At 41.1% G+C, this 18391-nt stretch overlaps 1 protein-coding gene across 4 annotated transcripts in view; it reads right to left on the bottom strand.

Moving 5' to 3' along the window:
• Positions 1-18391, bottom strand: part of SLC20A2 (solute carrier family 20 member 2) — a 57140-nt gene that overhangs the window by 26344 nt on the left and 12405 nt on the right. The window contains exons 1-3 of one of the 4 annotated variants that reach the window (XM_083861352.1): positions 12146-12317; positions 5726-6276; positions 905-1045 (exon numbers count right to left, since the gene is read on the bottom strand). In XM_083861352.1, coding sequence (XP_083717478.1) covers positions 905-1045; positions 5726-6014 — 430 coding nt within the window. In that variant the 5' untranslated portion in view covers positions 6015-6276; positions 12146-12317. Of the gene's footprint in view, positions 1-904; positions 1046-5725; positions 6277-10966; positions 11089-11978; positions 12033-12145; positions 12318-18391 lie in introns of those variants that run through there. The other 3 variants (XM_083861355.1, XM_083861354.1, XM_083861353.1) reach the window with 3 other exon arrangements.

The following is an 18391-nucleotide window of genomic DNA, read 5'->3' as shown; positions in this document are numbered from 1 at the left end:
ACCGTGACCACGGATGTTGCAAGCAAGTGGAAAGCAACTGCATCTAGCAGGATGCCATGCTGCTCCCAGGGTAAGTCTTGAGTTCCAAAATGCCACAGAAGCATCAACTGTAATGTATGATCCATGTACATTTTCTGCAGGCCAGCACTGCAAGTGTCCAGGACTGATTTAAATGAAGTAGGTGGCAAAGCTCCCACTGATTTCAATAAAACTGGATTAGGGCAGCACTCTGGAAATCTCATCCACAGTGATTTATTGTTTGCAGCATGGTTAACATTGATTCTACTGTCACTGAAAACTCTTTAACTATTGACAGAATTTAAAAAAATACATGCACTGCTAAAGTTTTAATATATTACCATGCCTTCAGCATAAAAGCCTTTTAACAGAGACTTTAGGCTGCACCTCGAGTTCCAAAGGCATCCAAAACAATAACAAAACACTCCATCACATCCCTGCTTGGATGTGCTATGGATCTTGGCAATGGGAAGCAGTGAGTTAAACGTGCTGTATGCCCTGAAGGTGGTGGGTGGAGAAACATGACTGTGGGCATTCACATGATAGCATTCACATTGTTGAGAGCAAGAACAGGGTAGTATGATCTGCCACAAAAAGAATTAGAAGAGGAGGAATGTCACCTTGAAGCATGTTTCTTGAGGGAGACAATGTGTCCCCAGCTTACCACTGAGGAAATACAACTTTTGTCTTACCCCTTTCTCCACTGGAGACACACTGCAGCCCCCAATGAACATGACACCAGTGCATTTTCTGAATGACATGACTGGGGTGGAAAATAAATTAATGAGGGAGTGCTATCAGCACAAAGCAGATTTCTGGGAATGTTTTCCACAAGCAGCACATACTGTTTCACCTACCCTCACACATAAAAGGAGACAGCACTTACCAATCTTGACAAGCTGCATCCACTGGACACCCTGCGTGCCAATTGCCACCAGAGAAAATCCAATCGTAGCACCTACAATGCAGTGGGTCCCTGATATTGGGAGTTTCAAGAACGATGCAATTAGCTGCCAAACAGCAGAACCTAGGAACAAATGAACCATATGGTACAAACAACAACAACAACAACAATAATGTAACACAGAAAATTCTTTGCCATGTGCCCACATTCTTTTACAAGTGCTGCCTACACTCCTCATGCATAAGAGAGATCTTCTAAAGAGAGTTTTGTTCCCGTTCTGTCTCTAGAAGCAGATACTAAGACAGTTTAATAGCAGCTTTGAATGCTACGTCTTACTTATGACTGTTTATGACTAACAGCTCCCTACAACTCACGACAGTTCTGCTTTCAGTATTTACAGCCTGTCTGATTAAGTACACAACTCCCCCCAAGCTCAGAAAGCCTCATTCCTGAGAGGCTGACCCTGGAAGTCTCCAGGTGATCCACGTGAAGAGTAGTGAAGTACCCAAGCTCCTAAACTTGGATACTACCAGAGAAAGGCTCAAATCGTGGGACAGAGAGATTTTATGCTTCATCTCAGTGATACACAGCCATCTAGTCCTCTATAGGAAAAATGGACTGAGAAAAGAATAAGGATCTCTCCCTTATGAAAGAATAATAATCTCTCACTGCCTTCATCTGCAGCTCATTGTTGCACTAGAAAAATTCAAGACTGCTGAAAAGGCTTATGATAGTCATGGAGAAGCCAAAGATCCCCCTGGCATAAAGAGATAAGTTTCCCTAACTAACTAAGGGACAGTGCTAAATGGTTTATAAAGTAAATGCAACACTCAGTGTTTTCAACAAGATATCCAGGAAGGATGCTGGCCAAGAGTGCAGGGGAAAAAAAAGTACCCCAAGCACCTCTTTCAGGAGTTAGATGAGACACAGTTGGCCACCAAGCTCTCGAGCACACAGCTCCATGCTCCAACTCCTTTCCACTTTGTAAAGACACATGATCCCTGCTCCTCTTGCAGTGGCACTAACCTCAGGACACCAAAATACTTTTGAGAGTGACACAAGCTTTCTGTGGACCTCCCCTAATATTAGAGAATTCTTACAAAGATCTCTTCTTCATTGCAATACTTCATGGCTAAACTTTCATGTATTGAAGTCACCAACAGCAGCAATCAGACTTCCATAAGCGATCCTGAATTTTCTGGCTCATGCCACCTCTCCTGAGAGATCTGAAGCAGATACGGGCGATAAAGCAAGGTCACTGAACATACGCTGGCAGATTACCCAAAGTTTCAACCTCCATCCTCAATTCCAACATGAGAAGATGGTTTGAAGGTTTTGAAACAGAGCCATCTGCAAATGGTGATTTGCTGGTATCACGTGTGGCTACATTTGGAAGTCAACCAGTTTGTAAAACTGATCCCTCCTGGCAAACTATCCCAAAACAACTGTTACTTCTTTTGCTAGTAGAAATTCCAGATCAATCCAGAAACACCTGCTCTTTAATTTTTTGGCTTCTTTTCTCCTGGACTAAAATAAAAATAAAAATAAAAATAAAAATAAAAATAAAAATAAAAATAAAAATAAAAATAAAAATAAAAATAAAACCCCTTTGAAACCTTTGACATGAACTTAGAGACCAGCAAATGGAAGTGAGGAGAAGGAGAAATCGATGGTTACATCTGAAAAAAGCCAAATAAAAGGATAACCTACCCAAAGATATGTAATTACAAAATACTCAGTATAAAAAAAAGGGGAACTGCAACCAAGCCACAGCTGCACTGCAAATGTCTAGTGAAGACTGAGGGTTTATTGTGGGGGGAAATAGAGGGAGTATGGAACTATTTCTTGTTTATTTAACTTCACAGAATCACAGAATGGTTTGTGTTGGAAGGGACCTTAAAACATCATCTAATTCCAAAACCTGTGCACTGGGCAGGGACACCTTCCACTAGACCAGATTGCTCAACTGAAACCAAACAGGAGAGAAAGGAAAAGGTGGTTGAGGACCAATAGAAGGTCTGAAAAGGACAACGCATAATCTAAAGTTTAAGAAAGTTTAAGGAAGCACATTAAGGAACACAAGAAAATAAAAAGGAAGCCAAAGCAGAACTTTACTCTGGGACTTGCAGTGCTTTAATTACCTACATCAAAGCTTTAACTCCTCTTTAACATAAAATGTATTGTTCTCAATTTTTACCTTTGCAAAACTAACCTAGGAAGCAGGAGGGCTGGCTGCAGACTGCCCTGGCCAGAAGTTGCCGGCACCAGTGTTTGGCCAGGGTGTGTTTAATCTCCCCTGCTCCTGAGGGCACCTCATCCCTTCTCCTGAGGCTCCAGTGCTCCATGCCAGCTGTGAGCCCCCATCAAACACCACATCACCTGGAGGACTAGATTAGTACTTGGCTCTGCTAATCCTGGCTGGGATGTCCTCTGTGTTGGTGGCATCTCCTGAGTCACATCAGCTGGTGACTTCAGCTCACACCAACCTCTAGAACAACACACAGCAAGTCCTGACAATAACCTGACAATTGGTTAATGCTGGGCAAGCACTGCAATTTACCCCCAAAAGCAACAGTCTTGAACTTCTCATCTGCCTAATAAACAACATTTTAATATGATACAAATTACTACAAAATGCTACATTTAAAAATTTTAATCCCATTACTTCCTGCTTCCTTTTCTCTTAGGAGAGAAGGTTGACCTGAAAATTACATCTGCTGTTTGCTGCAAGCATCAAAGGATCTTCCACAAACATCTGGAAAGAGGATACAGTGACTTTTGGTCTCTCCCAGACTGTTGACTCATTTAAGCCTCATTGAAATTCAGAAGCTAAATCCATTTGCAAAAACATGATCATGAGCCATGAGAGAAGAGGGTGGGGGAAAATGCAGAACAAAAACAGAAAGAGGAAAAGAAAACATCCAAGAACGCTCAGAGAAAACACAGAAAAAATACCATACATCCAGTGAAAAGCTGGAGATGGATTTAAGAAAAAAGAATATCGAAATTTGCATTTTGTAACTTGTGATTAATTCCAAGATTTATAATGCGGAATTTCTTCTTAATGCCCCTCCTGGAGGAAGGGAATGCAACTGGTCATGAAGTTCACACAGGCTTATGTAAATACGCATGCAAATAAGTTGTTTTCTTTGAGCTTCTGGCCAGTTGCCTCTGCAGGGGGTATTTGAGACTTAAAACTTTGTCCTGCCAGGATCAGGATACCAGAAATAGATACAGAAAAGAAAACGGACCCTTCCTTCAATGGGAATCAAGAGGACACAGGTCACTTACATTTCAGATGGTGTGCAGCACTCCTGGCTCACACCCATGGGAAAAGGCAGAGCCATCTCAGCAAGCACAAGGATAAAAGATGCAAATGGAATTGTGCTAAAAAGACACCTTACACTTTGAGGGAAAGACCAGACCCCTACAGCTGACCTTGCAAGGTAGCAGTAAAGAGGAACTGATGGGATAGGGAGGGGCAAGAACATTTGAGGGGGTTTAAGGTGGGACCATCTGTGGAAGTGGCTGCTGTCCCAATGATTTCTTGATAACCAACCCCTCTTCCTCTTGGGCAAGGAAAGATGGCCAGTCTTCAGGAGGCTCAGGAGCAGCCAAAGAACAAAGGGAACCACCTCCACACTCTCAGGAACACAAAGCCACCTCTGACAACTCCAGAAACTGTCACTCAATGTCCATTTTGATCCATAAAAATAAAAGAAATTTTAAAAAAAAAAAAAGGTACTCAATTTTCCCTTTTCCCAAAGGAAACAGGAAAATAACCATATGTAGTAAATCTCTGCACGGACTCACCTATCTCCTGCACAGGTCTTGCATAAAAAGTGTGAGAAGGTTAGAAAGGGATAGGTGGAAATAATATTTAGGTCAGGTTTAAGTAGGTTTAAGGAAGAAAAGCTTTAAGTGGAACATCCCTGTCAAGCAGAGGATGCTGCAATGCTTGTGTAAATCACACCAGCCTGTCATGGGATATCACCAACCTGCCAGACTGAGGTAGGAGGGCTGGCCCCTTGCCACACATCAAGGGTTTCCTCCCTGCTGCCTCCTGCCCTTTAAAAGCAGGTTTGCTCCTTGAGGGAGCTCTCTAAAAGCTCACAAAGCCTCTTGCACATAAACAAAGAGTAAATACCGTGGCTTAATGTTACTTACCTCAGAATATGCTGCTTGTTCTGAACAGAGATTTAGTTAACTACAAACACAAGCAAGGGGGCAGACTCTAAGGTACACTAACCTGCTGTCGTTTGGGTCAGAAAAACTAAAAAGACCTTAAATGTGTGATTATCTTTACTGCTTCTTTAGTTTTGCCGTGGGCAAGGGTGAAGTGTAGAACTAACTGCAATCATTCAGCCAGGGAATCAGTTTACACAAAATGTGTTTGGATTTTCTGTAATTTTTTTTAAAGGATTCCTTCTCATACACACTCATTGCAAATTGCTGATTCTGTAGGCTCTTCTGTACAGACATAAATGCTAGGCTTTTCCATTTACCATCACAAAAATCTCCAAAATAATTTTTCCAGTATCTTATACATATATATGGTCCATTGTGTTAAACATTTCTTTTCATCTATTAGTTAAATAGCTGAACCATTGAAAAATGTAAATTATTAGAAGCATTTAAAAGAATCATAGGAGACTTAAAAAGGAATACAGGCCCCTGCATTCACAAAAAAAAACCCCAGATGTGCAGGTCCAGAAGATGGGAGGACTTAATTAACAATGCTCACAATGAACAGGGTGACAAATACAGAACAAACATTACTTGAAATAGGAAAGTATTACTTACCAACCATTGCACTCACTTCTCCTGCCATCAGCAGCGGGACAGTGTTGTTGTACAGGTTAACATCAATGATACCTTTCCGAATCGTTTCTCCTACTTTTGCTCCCAGTAGTACTGAGCCAGTGGTTTCAAAAACCGAAGCCAAAATGCAAGCCTGGCGTAAAGTAACAACACCAGAGCCCACAGCCGTTCCAAAAGAATTTGCAACATCATTTGCACCAACAGAAAAAGCTAAAATAAAAGCAATGATAAAACCCACAATGACCATCCACAGGTAGTCATCCATTGCCATCTTTCCCCAAACTGTAGATCAGCTTCCCCTTTGCAAATAGTTAATAGTCAAGGCTGGAGGGCACCGCAACGGATTTGGAAAGCAGATTTCTTGTAAACAATGAGTTCTCTCTGGAAAGTGCTGGGTAGTGTTAGAATGTGAAGAAACTGCTAACTGCTGATTTTCGAACTACTATAAATACTGTTCATTTGGCTGCCTTCGGTCAGCAGTGAAACACATTCCATATTTTGCTTCCAAACCGGTAGGATTGAGATGTTCTGTCCTGCAACAAAGGGAGAAAAAAAAAAAAAAAAAAGAAAAAAAAAAAAAAAAAAAGGAAAACAGAAAAAAAGAAAAAAAGAAAATTAGAAAAAAAAAGGGGAGGGGGGGAATACTCAGCAGAGCTCATAACAATGCTAGTTTTCACAAGTAAACAGATGATTTAAACCCACTAATGGGGTCCTACCTCAGCATGTGACTGCTCTAATCATAAAGCAATTCAGAAAAGATTCAAATTAGGTCACCTCCAAAGCAGTATGTTTCTTGCAATATCACTGACCAAGAAAATCTTTTGAGCAATTTAAAGGGATCTAGAAAGTTTGAGAATTTTGTTTGTGTTAAATTTACCAAGCAGAGGAAGCAAATCCTCTTTCTAGCAGGAGGATTCCTCCTGGCTTTTTGCACCCAGTGAATATAATATAAGCCATACAGAGTATGTATACCATCCATACCATACAGGCTGACTCCCAGCTGATATATAGCACCTAGGTCCACTGATCTCAGCAGAGCTCTCAACATTTTATCAGCTGCAGCCATGGATATGCTCCTTTGAAAAATTATTTTATATGCATGTCTGTCTAGGAAATACCATGGAAAATACTCTGAAGAACATTAATATTCATCTGTTGTTGTTATCACATGCCATGCAGTAAGAATACCATTTCCTTACAGCTTTTCAGTCACAAAACAGCACAATAATTTCAATATTTCCATGTATCCCTACTGGCTTAGAGAAGTCCATGAAAAAGGTGCAACAAAAACATTGAACTCTCTGTTTTTCCCTATAGATAGTTACCAATTATTAACAGTTATTACATTCAAACTATTGTCACAGATATCTTTGAGTCTTTATTTTGTCAGTTTCAGTTTTATGACTGCCTTTTGAATTACATCTTTCTTAGTCAGATAAAAGAGTGAGCTCTTTCAAAGCAAAAAACAGACACAGAGAAAAAGGGAGTTTAAAAAATAAAACCTTCATCATCCAAAAGACTGTTAGAGCAATAAAGCCCACAGTGATATGAAGTTGGTCAAAACCTAGAAGGAAATTTTCTCAAACCATCTGCCTCCTCCAAGGGCTAATTCTCTTCTGTTAGTGGCCACCACAATCACTTCTTGTCCTGTGGCAAGGGGTTAAATGATCATTTAGCAGCAAATATGCATCAGCCAACACCACCTCTTTTAAGAACCACTTCTAGAGAGCAGGGGACATCAGATTGAAGCCCTGAGCCCACCTCCTGCTCACTCTCTATTTCCCCACAGTCACTTCAATTTCATACAAAAATCCCACATGTACAGTTTCAAGATCATGCTTAATTTTTTCAATGACCCAAATGCAATTTGGGTCCTGCAGTAGCAAGGAGGAAGGATCTCTGAAACCCCTGAAATAACAGCAAAATTAAAACATTAAAAGAGATTTTGCATAGTCCTGAGGTGCTGGATCCTTGAAAACAACCAAGAGGAAAATAAAACATCTATCTGTGTTTCCTAGAAAACTCTCAAATTGATGTCAAGGATTGATGCTTTCTCTACATACACATATTCAGCAAAAAAGATGTCCCTCTTTTTTTCTGCAGGCTCCAAACTGGCTGAACAACTGTTGCTCCAGTCTTTTCCAGACATGGAGCAGACATCAATCCTTGAATGCCTTCTACACTCTACAATAACATTTCAGAAGGTCTTAATGGCTAAAAACATTTGTATAAGGATTTTTATACTATGAGATAACATGAGAAAACAAAGCACCAAAGCATGTTTTCTGTTTGAAGATTTGTTGCTTTTTTATAATTCATGAGCACTCAGCCCATTGAGTGGAAAAGGACTCAATAGAAACAGAAAAGGCTAATATTTGGAAGAAACAATTATAGTTAGCACTAGTTTGCCTGTGAATGAAGATAAAACCCCACTAAAAGCATTTGTTATAAAATTTCTATTATGCATGTCAGTTTTTTGCTGGTAGATGAAGTACTGGACTAGGGTCCTTCCTTGATCCTGGAGATTAAGGATTAAATTCTTCATCCTGCATGCATTTCCACAGTACTTTTGCCAAGTTAGCCTCAGTGCCCCACTTTCTTCTCCTGAAAATGGGCAAAGCTGACTGAGGTCTATGCATGCATCCACAGACTGTGATTATACAAGATCCACTTCTTTGGACCAGCTAGATAAAAGCACACCCTTATTCCCAATAGAGATCTATCTTTTCTCCACTTATCAACCAACCTACCAATTTATTGTGGTGACCCAATTCCTGGGACTGAGAGAAAGAGCAGGGCATTTGTGGCATTCCCCCACCACAAGAGAATTTATGGGACAATATTCGCCAAACCCGGTTCCTCCAGCCACAGCAAGTTCCTGCAGTTTCCAAAATAAACCACTAAGTCACAAGGTTGCCTCTATTAGCTTCCCTGGGAGAGGGTTGGGGTGACCTCCTCCAGATGGTCCCAAAGAAATTAAGACTTCAAGTGTGTGTATGTGTGTTCCTAAATCACCTCATGAAGGCCAAAGAGTCTCCAAGAGACTGCCAAGCAGGACTTTTGGCAAAGGGCTCAGAGAGGCAGCTACATAAACTCCCTCCTTGTGAAATAGGATATAAGGTCTCAGGAGAAAAGGATGTCTTAAGTAAGAAGTCACCCCTCCTGTCATTTTATACAAGGTGATGGTTCAAAATAGAGCTTCCTCCAAAACTTGAGAGGCTCAGCTTGATGTCCACTGTGTTGGCACAAGCAACAGCACAGCAGCAGCCAAGATGTGTCTTTAACAAGATGGAAATCAAAAGAAAAAAAGGAATAAACACATGTTTTAAAATTAACATGTAGGCTGCCTTTGAATGCCTAGGTGTTACTACTTTCAACCTTAAAAAAGGGTAAGAGGTTTTAAATGGTTATTAAAAAAGAAAAAAAAAGGCTTATCTCTGCTGAGAAAGTTTTCAGAAATGCAAAATATCCTGCAAAGCAGGCCAGTGACTAAATACAGACTAAATCTTGTAACATGCTTCTTTCTAGAGCCCAAAATACATTTGGCATGCTCAGACACGCTGAGCTGTTCCCCTCATCACCTAATGTAACCCAAGAGCCTGTGCTATTTCATGTTTTTACTGGGATGAAAAAAAAACTGGAAAAAACACCATGCAGTAGGGAATGGCAGGTGATCTGCTCTGTGTGCGATACGTGGAAGTCACCAGCCTGTGTCTCTCCTGCTCACACTTATATTTCATCAATGTGCCTCTATGCAACCCAAATGCAATTCAACCTGACCTGCTGGATGCTGGGAGATCCTCCCCTTTACCTCTGGGACTGATGCCACCTCTGCAATCAGGTGTGCTATGCTACCACAGCAGGCTCTGGATGGAAAAGTACATTTTCCTCTTTAGGCTTTGGATAACTCTTCCCGAACCACCCAAACTGTTCTGCCATGCTGCAAACTCACACCTGGGCATTATCAGGGCAGAGGAATTGTGTTGGGCCCAGGGAGCCGCAGGACCTGAAGTGGAGAGTGCATCTCGGATGGCTGTGAGAGTGGAGAGAAATGCATAGAGATGACATTTCAAGCTGTAAGAAGCTAATTCTGCATTAAGGCAAGTTTTTTAGCTAACAGAGTTTTCTTATGGTCCACGGTCAGTGTATTATACTTATGAGGTTCAAGTTGAAGAAGCCTTTTAAGCGGAGTTAGAAACTTGCACCATATTGAGAAAAATTTAATTTTTGGAAATGCTAAGCACATCCCTCTGCCTCACAGGCAGATGATCCAGACACCCCCCTCAGACTGTATTTGTTGTTAACTAAACAGCTTGTTATAACTCTGTCAACACAGAGTGCTATTTCTTTCCTAAGGGAGAGATGAGAACAAAACCTAGGTAAAAAAGCACCTCGATTTATGCACAATGACAAGTGAATCCTCAGGAAAAAGTTAGAATCTCGTGGTTATCATGAGATCATTTTAGGACATGTTTATATATGGACATTTACTAAGACAGGTCTCCTGGAAGCTATTCACAGTACACTACTAAGCCTAGACAAGTTTTAGTGCAAAAAAAAATACTAAATGTGAAAACCAGAGATGTCAGTCAAGGTTTGGGTTTTTTGCTTTTGCTAAAAAAATTGCTGCTAAAGAGAACAGAGAAGTATCTAACAGCAAGAATGAATGGATAAATAAAAGCTCAGGACTAAGCTCAAATTCTAGGGAAGCAATCAGAGTGCATTATGCTCCAGCAACCCAACTGTGTGACATAAAGGAAAAAAAAGAGATGCCATGAATGTCCTTTAATCTTCTCTTTACCAAAAATTAGGGAAGAACTTAGAGCACTTGTGAAACACTGAAAGGTATGCAGCTCACACCATATATAAATCATGCTGTATGCAGCTCTCTTGCTCTCAGAAGTTGCCCCATGCTGCAGCTGAAAATTTTCTTCTACTCTGGACGGGACAGAGATTCTGCGACGTCCCAGCTTTAACTGATTTGTTGTTGCCCAAGAACAAACAAAAATCAAAAGACAGAAGCTAGTATAGCATTTACCAAAATAATTTTTATGGCTACCCCACTTTGCATTATGGCAAGGCAGACAAGGGAGGACGATTTCTCTTCCTCTGCCGTGTTGAAAACAGTAGACGTTTCATGATTGACAGCAGCACTGAATTTGTAGTGACAGGCAGGTTCACTTCTAGTTACCAGCGGCGGAAAAGTCTGTCTGAAATGCTTACCAGACAGCAGCTTCTGGGAGGTTAGTCCATATCCTCTCTATTTCTGAATGTTGCTTTTTATATAAAACCGATCTGTCAGGTTCCCACCTATGTGTATAAACTCAGGCCAGTTCTGACATTCCAGTCTATGGGTACAAAACACAGCACTGCACAGAAACCAAGCCTGACTTATAACCGGAGCTACTAACATCGTTCATATCAATAGTCCTTATCATTTCCAGTTCATGCTCAGGCCATAAGGCTCACAAATTATTTACTTTAAATTACTAATGCTACATTCATTATATGAAAGGTGGTATTGGATCAAGTGGTTCAAGACTGAGAACATCCCTATATGGCTCTAAATTACATGCACAGGACTTGTCACAAGGCCAAATATTATGCAAGTTTAATGCTCCAGTACACAAAAAGCACTGACAACTTACTATAAAAAAAATCAATTACCATATCAGCAGAAGCAGGTTTTGTATCAATCAGTTCTTATTTTAACACATTCACAACGTGTTTAAGCATACTTCATGCTACTACTTGATATGGAAACAAGACTGAAGTTGATAGCTTTCCAAGGATTCCCATCCAGTTTAACATTGCAGAGAGGGACTGTCACTGTCAGCTCCCAAAACTTCCAGAGGATGCTTCCTTTTCTTAGTCCCTATCAACCTTTTGTTCCCACCACTGAAAGGTCAAAAATGGATATAAAATATCTAGCATGAGATTTTGTTGCTGAAAACATTCACTAAAAATGCAGACAGCAGTCACTTTAAACAATTCTACAAACTAGTAAAAAAGATGAAGTATCAACAAGTTCTCATGTATTTGCTGATAACATATTTTTCTCTAACTAAAGGACAATTTTCTCCTTCAGTGACTGAACAAAGTCTTTCTAACAAGCAAGTAGTTTTTATGACTCACTACTAGATTTTCAAAATCCATTCAGAGAAAACAAGTGTTCATGGTTACAGAAAACATGTTTTATAAAAGAAAACCATGCAGAGAAGTCTTTAAAACTCACCCAGTATTTAAAAGTTGTTTCAAGTTAAAAAGGAGCTAAGTTCTTCTAGCAACCTTCCCTCCTGATTGGAAATACAGGCTGAAGTCTAAAATAGACATCCTATCATTCAGCACAGTCACATCTGAACATGCAAACTTTCAGAGGTTAGAAAGAGGGCTATAACTTACACCAGGCAGTCCGGGGATAAAATTCACTCCGGCACAGGAGAGCACACAAGACAACACTGAGAAGCATCAATGCGAGTCCAGATTCTTATTCAGTAGGTGAAAATCTGCCTCCTCTTAAGCAAAGAATTCTGCTGGGGGTGGGCACTGATAAAACACAACACTGCGTCATGACTGCACCAGAGAGACAAACCAATCCAATGAGGCTCGTATTAAAAGCAACAAAATCTTCCCTTCCCCCCCACCACCCCCAGGCATAGGCATAGACAAGAAAGGAAATCTCATTTTTGACTGCCAGCTGGGCATTTTGGTGAGATCAGGTAATCTCTGAGGAGTTCCAGATCTTCTTTTTGCAAGCACACTGAAATGCACTTTTAATTCAAGTGCATGCGACGGTAGGGTATGTATATCCAGTCTGGGAATGATGTTGCATGCTTGCTACTTTATCCATGTCAGTAGAGGTCCCACAGGCTACACAGACTGCAGAAAGTTAAAGATGTGCACAAGTTTTGACTGGATCGATGCCTAAGCAAACAACTTCACTTTCAACACAGTTCAGCCTAAATTTCCCAATCCAGATTCCTTCAACTGCTTTCCTTTAAGTGGGAAACATTTTTGCACATAAATCAAGGCAAAACTAATGTTTGCCTAAAAGCCCAGCTTAGCTTTATATAAAATACTTGCTTTAAGACTATATAATAGAATTAAGCTGTCATATTCAGCAAAAAGGAATTACAATCAAAACTACATTGTCACAGTTAAGAATCTGATAGACAAAAATTTATTTGGACACATTTATGGTTTATAAATTTATCTGCTAGGTTTTATTCCATTCTGAGTCACTAAAATGCGTGTAATGATATTCCAACTTAATAAAATTAAATCTGTAAATTTTCTGCATCCTGAACATTTGAGACAAACCAAACCAATTCAGATTTGTAAACACACACATGGAAACATAATCCTCTCATTTATTTTTTCAAGTTTAAATAATGGATATTTCCTAAGAAGAAGTCAAAAGTTTTCTGAATTGGTTAAATTCAGCTGCACATCTGCAGGGGTTATTTGGTAAAACTGAAAGGTGTTTTACATTTCTTAAGAAAACTCACATGGATTAGCAAGCCTACAGCACCTTCCAAAAAGAATGAGGGCAAAACTCCAACTACAAATCTGCAATGAAGAAATGACATTAAAATCCCCTCACAAAAAAACCAGAATTATATATATTCGGCCATGATTTTTTTTAAGAAATGCTGATTCTTCATTTAAGGTTGATAACCAACTACAATTAACTCTGTGATATAGCTGCTACCTTTACAAAAAGCTACATCTCTTAAGACTGGTTCTGATGTCTTTCCTTTTGCTTCTGTAATAGCTGGCAAACAGGCTCTCAGTTTTTAGAAAACTGAGAGGCTAAGACTTCCACAGTGGCTTTCCCTTATGGACAAAAGCAACATATTTTAACAAGTACAATAATCTTTTCCTGCAGACTATACATCTTAATATCTTTTTTTCATTTTTTAACAAGTAGCATCAATCAATTCAAGTGAGAGAGACCACAATTGTAAACATTAAGTCAGCCTGTATTTATAGATCTGGATTCCAAAGTTTTAAGAAAGTGAATAAACAAGCACAGAAACTTCTTGTAACACTTGTTTAACTTTATAAAATAAAACCAACCAAAAAAATTGCAAAATATCATTTCATGTTCTCTTTATAGCTGATGTCTCCCTCCAACCCGAAGGGTCCTGGTAAGTGTTAAATGTATCCTAATTCTCCTTAAAGGACCAGCCCAGAGTATTTTTAAATGGAGGAATCAAAATTCCCCCAGCTTAGAGTAACCACTACCAGGTCCAGGTAAAAACATTGCCGAGGGGATATGTTATTTGAGAGGTATCTATTTCAATTTCAAACCCCACAGACTGCCAGCCTGACCTGTGGGAAGCATCTCAGACCCAGGAGAGCTACAAACTGAAACCATTTGAGTGCTGCTTCCCACGAGCCAGCCTGGCCACAACGGTGGTTTCTTGTTGACCTAAGCTTCAAAGCTCGGTCTACACGCAAAGCAAAGGATATAATAAACAGCACAGAGAAAAGGAAATATCTTCAAAGTTTTTGTTCTGCTAAATCAGCATTGTGGACTTCAGGCATGGGAAAATTCAAGCCAAGATAGGTTGACCATTGAAAACAGTTGTAATTTGGGTCACCACTAAAGAAGCAAGCAAAGGAAAATTTATAAGACCACAGAATAAATTATGAGGATTGGTTTTTGGAAATGGCAGCGCCAGTTTGGTTCCCATCAAATCAAATATTTGTAGAAATGATAAATTACAATCTTGATCAGATATCCTAATTTGGTTTTAATTGTAATTTATTTTGGTAAATCCACAATTGATAGATCCTTGTTTGATTCAACAAACTCATGCTAGGCAGATCTATATTCAGGCTTAAATAATGTAATAGGACAAGCCAATTTAAATATTTAATTTAAATCCCTTTTGTTTTGCATTTCTGCATCAGCTATTTTCTGATGCCCAGGTTCCCATTTCCCAGTGACCACTAAAACAAAGTTAATTTTGCAACTTAGTGTAACTTTTATATCAAATGTAACTGGCCTTTTTTGCCATTCAGGTTGGAAGGCTACATATGTAAATGATTATTCATATTTTAAAGCACATACATTTTGAGTAGAAAATAATGGGGGATGAGAACAATTTTCAAACATAAAAACCCATAAGAATTGGAACCTGAATGCCTGTAAAATGCATTTAGTCAGGAACAGAAATACAATAAAAATATCCAAAAGCTGCAAGATGTTGTTCCCGTTACATCGTGCCAGCTTAAATAAGGTTACTGAGCAGCCAGGAGAGCTTCTGGGCTCTCACATACCTGCTGGTACTCTAAAACTGGGAGCCATAAGCACCTGGAACTGGGGACCCTGACCGTGCCTGGGAACCCTTATTCCCTCTCAATCTATCAATAAAGAAAATAAAACTAATGAGGAGGAATGAAAATGGGTGGCGGGTGGCAGCCCATTGTACCTCGAAGAAATCCCAGCTCTTGTAATACCTTCTGCTTTCTGCTATTGAAGGCCCCCATGACCATCTCCACCATGGGGGCCTTGAAGCAGGACACCACATGCCAATCATTACCTGGAAATCAGCCCTGAGGTCCTTGAGACTAACAGAGATTTAACACCGCTCTACCAAACAGAGCACCTCTTCTTGGTGCTCTGGAAGTTCAGTTAGGCTCAATGAATACCAACAAACCTCTGAGAGTTTGCTCTGCAGAGAGCTGCAAACATGGTTTAAGTTGAAAAGAGCCAATAAAGGCACAACTGCTTTTGCATATTGGATAGCAGGCTCCAAAACATTCTGTTATCTGTCAGGATAATCTCCAAAAGAGATGCATCCATGTTTCACTGCAAGAAAAATCATCTCAGGGACTCTCTGGAAAGTTTAATGCAGTAGACATAAAAATTAAGAAGTCATTTAGCATTCATGGATGGAGCAACTCCTCTGCTCTAAGGAATAGAGCCCCTTGGATGGGCTTTCTTGATGGCTCTGAACTCTGTCGCCCTGTCATCCAAATGGGTTTTTTTTCCCAGCGAGCTTGCGGGCTCTCAAAGAGGACATCCCACCCCAGTTAGGGGACTTCCACTCCCAGTGGTCGAGGTGAATTAGCTGTGCATGCATGGAGAGCTGCCATGTTACAGCATGTGACTCTGCTTGAGATCACACTTGTCTACTGAGTGAGCCAGCCCTGGGAAATGAAAGGGAGGAACCCACAAGTGGAATTGCTGGAGGCCAAGGCTGGCACAGAGGATGACACAGGCTCCGGGTGCTGTGTGGCCTGGGAGAGCCATGCTGACTCCAACCCCTACCACAGCACAAGCTCGTGTCAACTCACAGGAGGAGTTCAAAGGCAGCTAAGCAATCCTGAAGGAGCAAGGCTTTGGCCAGCGCTGATTCAAGCACTGCCCCAGTTAATGCTGGGAACTGGACTTGGATTGCCTGTGACTCCAGCCGATTGACTGGAGACTAGAGCGTACTCATAGCCATACTCAGACCAAGGAGAAGGGTGAGCTGCTGTTCTGAGCCACTCTGTGCCTAATCTTCCCCTTCCCAGACCCACAGCCAAAAAAAAACCAATTAGCATGGGCACAGTACTACAGTACTCCTTGCTGACAACTCGAGGAGCATTATCCTGAAGTACTAATGGACCTGTACTGACTTTACACAGAACATAAAAACTGCCCATGAAACCCTGCTGTGGCAATCCAAAAATATGCGTTTTGAAAATTCAGAGGCTTATGCAAAGATGCCCTTGGTGAAAAGCCAGAGTGTGGTTGCCAAGTCAACAATGCAAATTTTTCAGATAAAAGAAACCTGACACGTCCAGCCCCAGATTGCCTGCCATTTCCATTTCAGTTTGGGTTTCAGAGAACAACCACTGTGGAGCCTTCTGTTTGAGCCAGAAGAGATGGCCGGAGCTCCCTTGAGTCCAGCAACCCCCTCTCTTCAAAGAGAGCTGGAGTGAGTGAGTAGCTATCAACATGCCAAACCACACCGGCTGGCTCTCACTGCCAACCTCCAAAATCGGTGTAGCCCACAGGACAGAAGACCAAGCACTGCTGAAAGGAGCTGGCTGAATGTCCAAAGGAGGAAAGGATCAGGGGTATAACCAGAGGAGGGACGACACTCACAGAGGTGTTGACCTCTTATGTTTTATCTTATGGAGGTAAAAGGAAGCAGATGAGGCCAGTACACTCTGGCAATGATAATGTTGGGGTTTTTTCCTATGAGCATTGCAGTAATAGAGGTATAAAGGGGGAAACCGCAATGAAAGCTGTGACCCTCGGCTTCATTTCACAAGAGTGAAAGCCAAATATTACACCAGGAGGCTGGTGATCATGCAAAGCATGACATTTGCCAGCTAATAGGCCTGTTTCCCCCTCAAAGTCCAATAGCTGCTGATCTCTGTTCTTGAGTCCCTGTAATAGCCCACATCTGTCTCCTGCAGCCTTTGCTGCTAGAGGCATGAGGAGCATGATGGTGAAGCAAATACCTTGAGTTCCACCTACCAGGCAGCATTAATGTCCTGGTAGCTTCACCATAGGTTGACAACAGTGCTGAAGCAAAGAAGTGGCCAACAGATTAAATCACTGTCAATGCAACGGGCCAAAGAGTGTCCCACAGCTGGGTTCTTGGCTTACAAACACCTCCAAGAGGACTTACTAAGGGGGTGTGGTCATATGAAGCAGGTCAAGTAAAGTTAGGCTTTATGTCTCATGCAAGGCTGGGGAGCAAACCCAGTGGTCCAGTGCCAATGTCCAGGTGGAGCACAAAGAGTGTTCCTAAAGGTTTGGGCAAGATAACAGGACACATAGACTGATGAGCGTATTCATCTTCCAAGAGAGCTTGAACATCTAAAGTTTCTCTGCCTGACACACAGGCTGTAGGGAAGAGGCAGTTACTAGGCAGCAGACAGTGTTTGAGTACTTGGCACCAGCCAACAGGGCCAGTGGCTCCTGTGCCTCATCCTCAGGAAAAGGTGTTCTCAGCTAAGCCTTAATGATGACAGTGACACATTTCAGCAGCCTGATGGCTGCCCAGAGGAGAAAAGACAGAATGGATGCTGCCAAGAGGTCAGGAATAGCAAAGAGGATTCCATGAGGAACCCCCCCTCTTCCCTGCATTCTGGTGTGAGAATCAGAGCCAGCCATGGCAGGATCCTGCTGTGCCCACCATGGCACACCATGCCCACCATGTGCACCATGGGACTTCTCTAGACTATGTACCCCCCTGGCAGAAAGTGACCAACCCAACAATGGGAGTGGCACAGCACTGACACAGACCTCTCTACTCCACACAAGGACTGTGAGAAGAGCCACACCATTCCAAGGAAGAGTGCAAATTCTAGAATTAGCTGAAAAAATCAAGCAGAAAAGGAGAAAACAACTCCCCAAAATAACTAAAATTAAGTCTATGGCAGCCACGCATGACAATCACATTGTGTCAAGAGTCCTCTGAAACATGGAAGAACATTTGCAGAGCACATTTCTTGCAAGACCTGGAAGGGACCAAGGGACCTCTGTCATACTGATAAGGAAAATTTACCTACTGTTATCCATAAAACAAATGAGCAAGTAGATAACCATAAAAATAAAGAACACTGAATACACAGGAAAAAAGAATATAAAGTATTTTTTCCTTTAAGGGAGTAATCAAGGAATCTATAAAAATAAAA

Source organism: Zosterops lateralis (assembly GCF_965231275.1).
Source record: "Zosterops lateralis genome assembly, chromosome: 5".
NCBI lineage: Eukaryota > Metazoa > Chordata > Aves > Passeriformes > Zosteropidae > Zosterops > Zosterops lateralis.
This window is presented reverse-complemented; position numbering and strand designations above follow the sequence as displayed.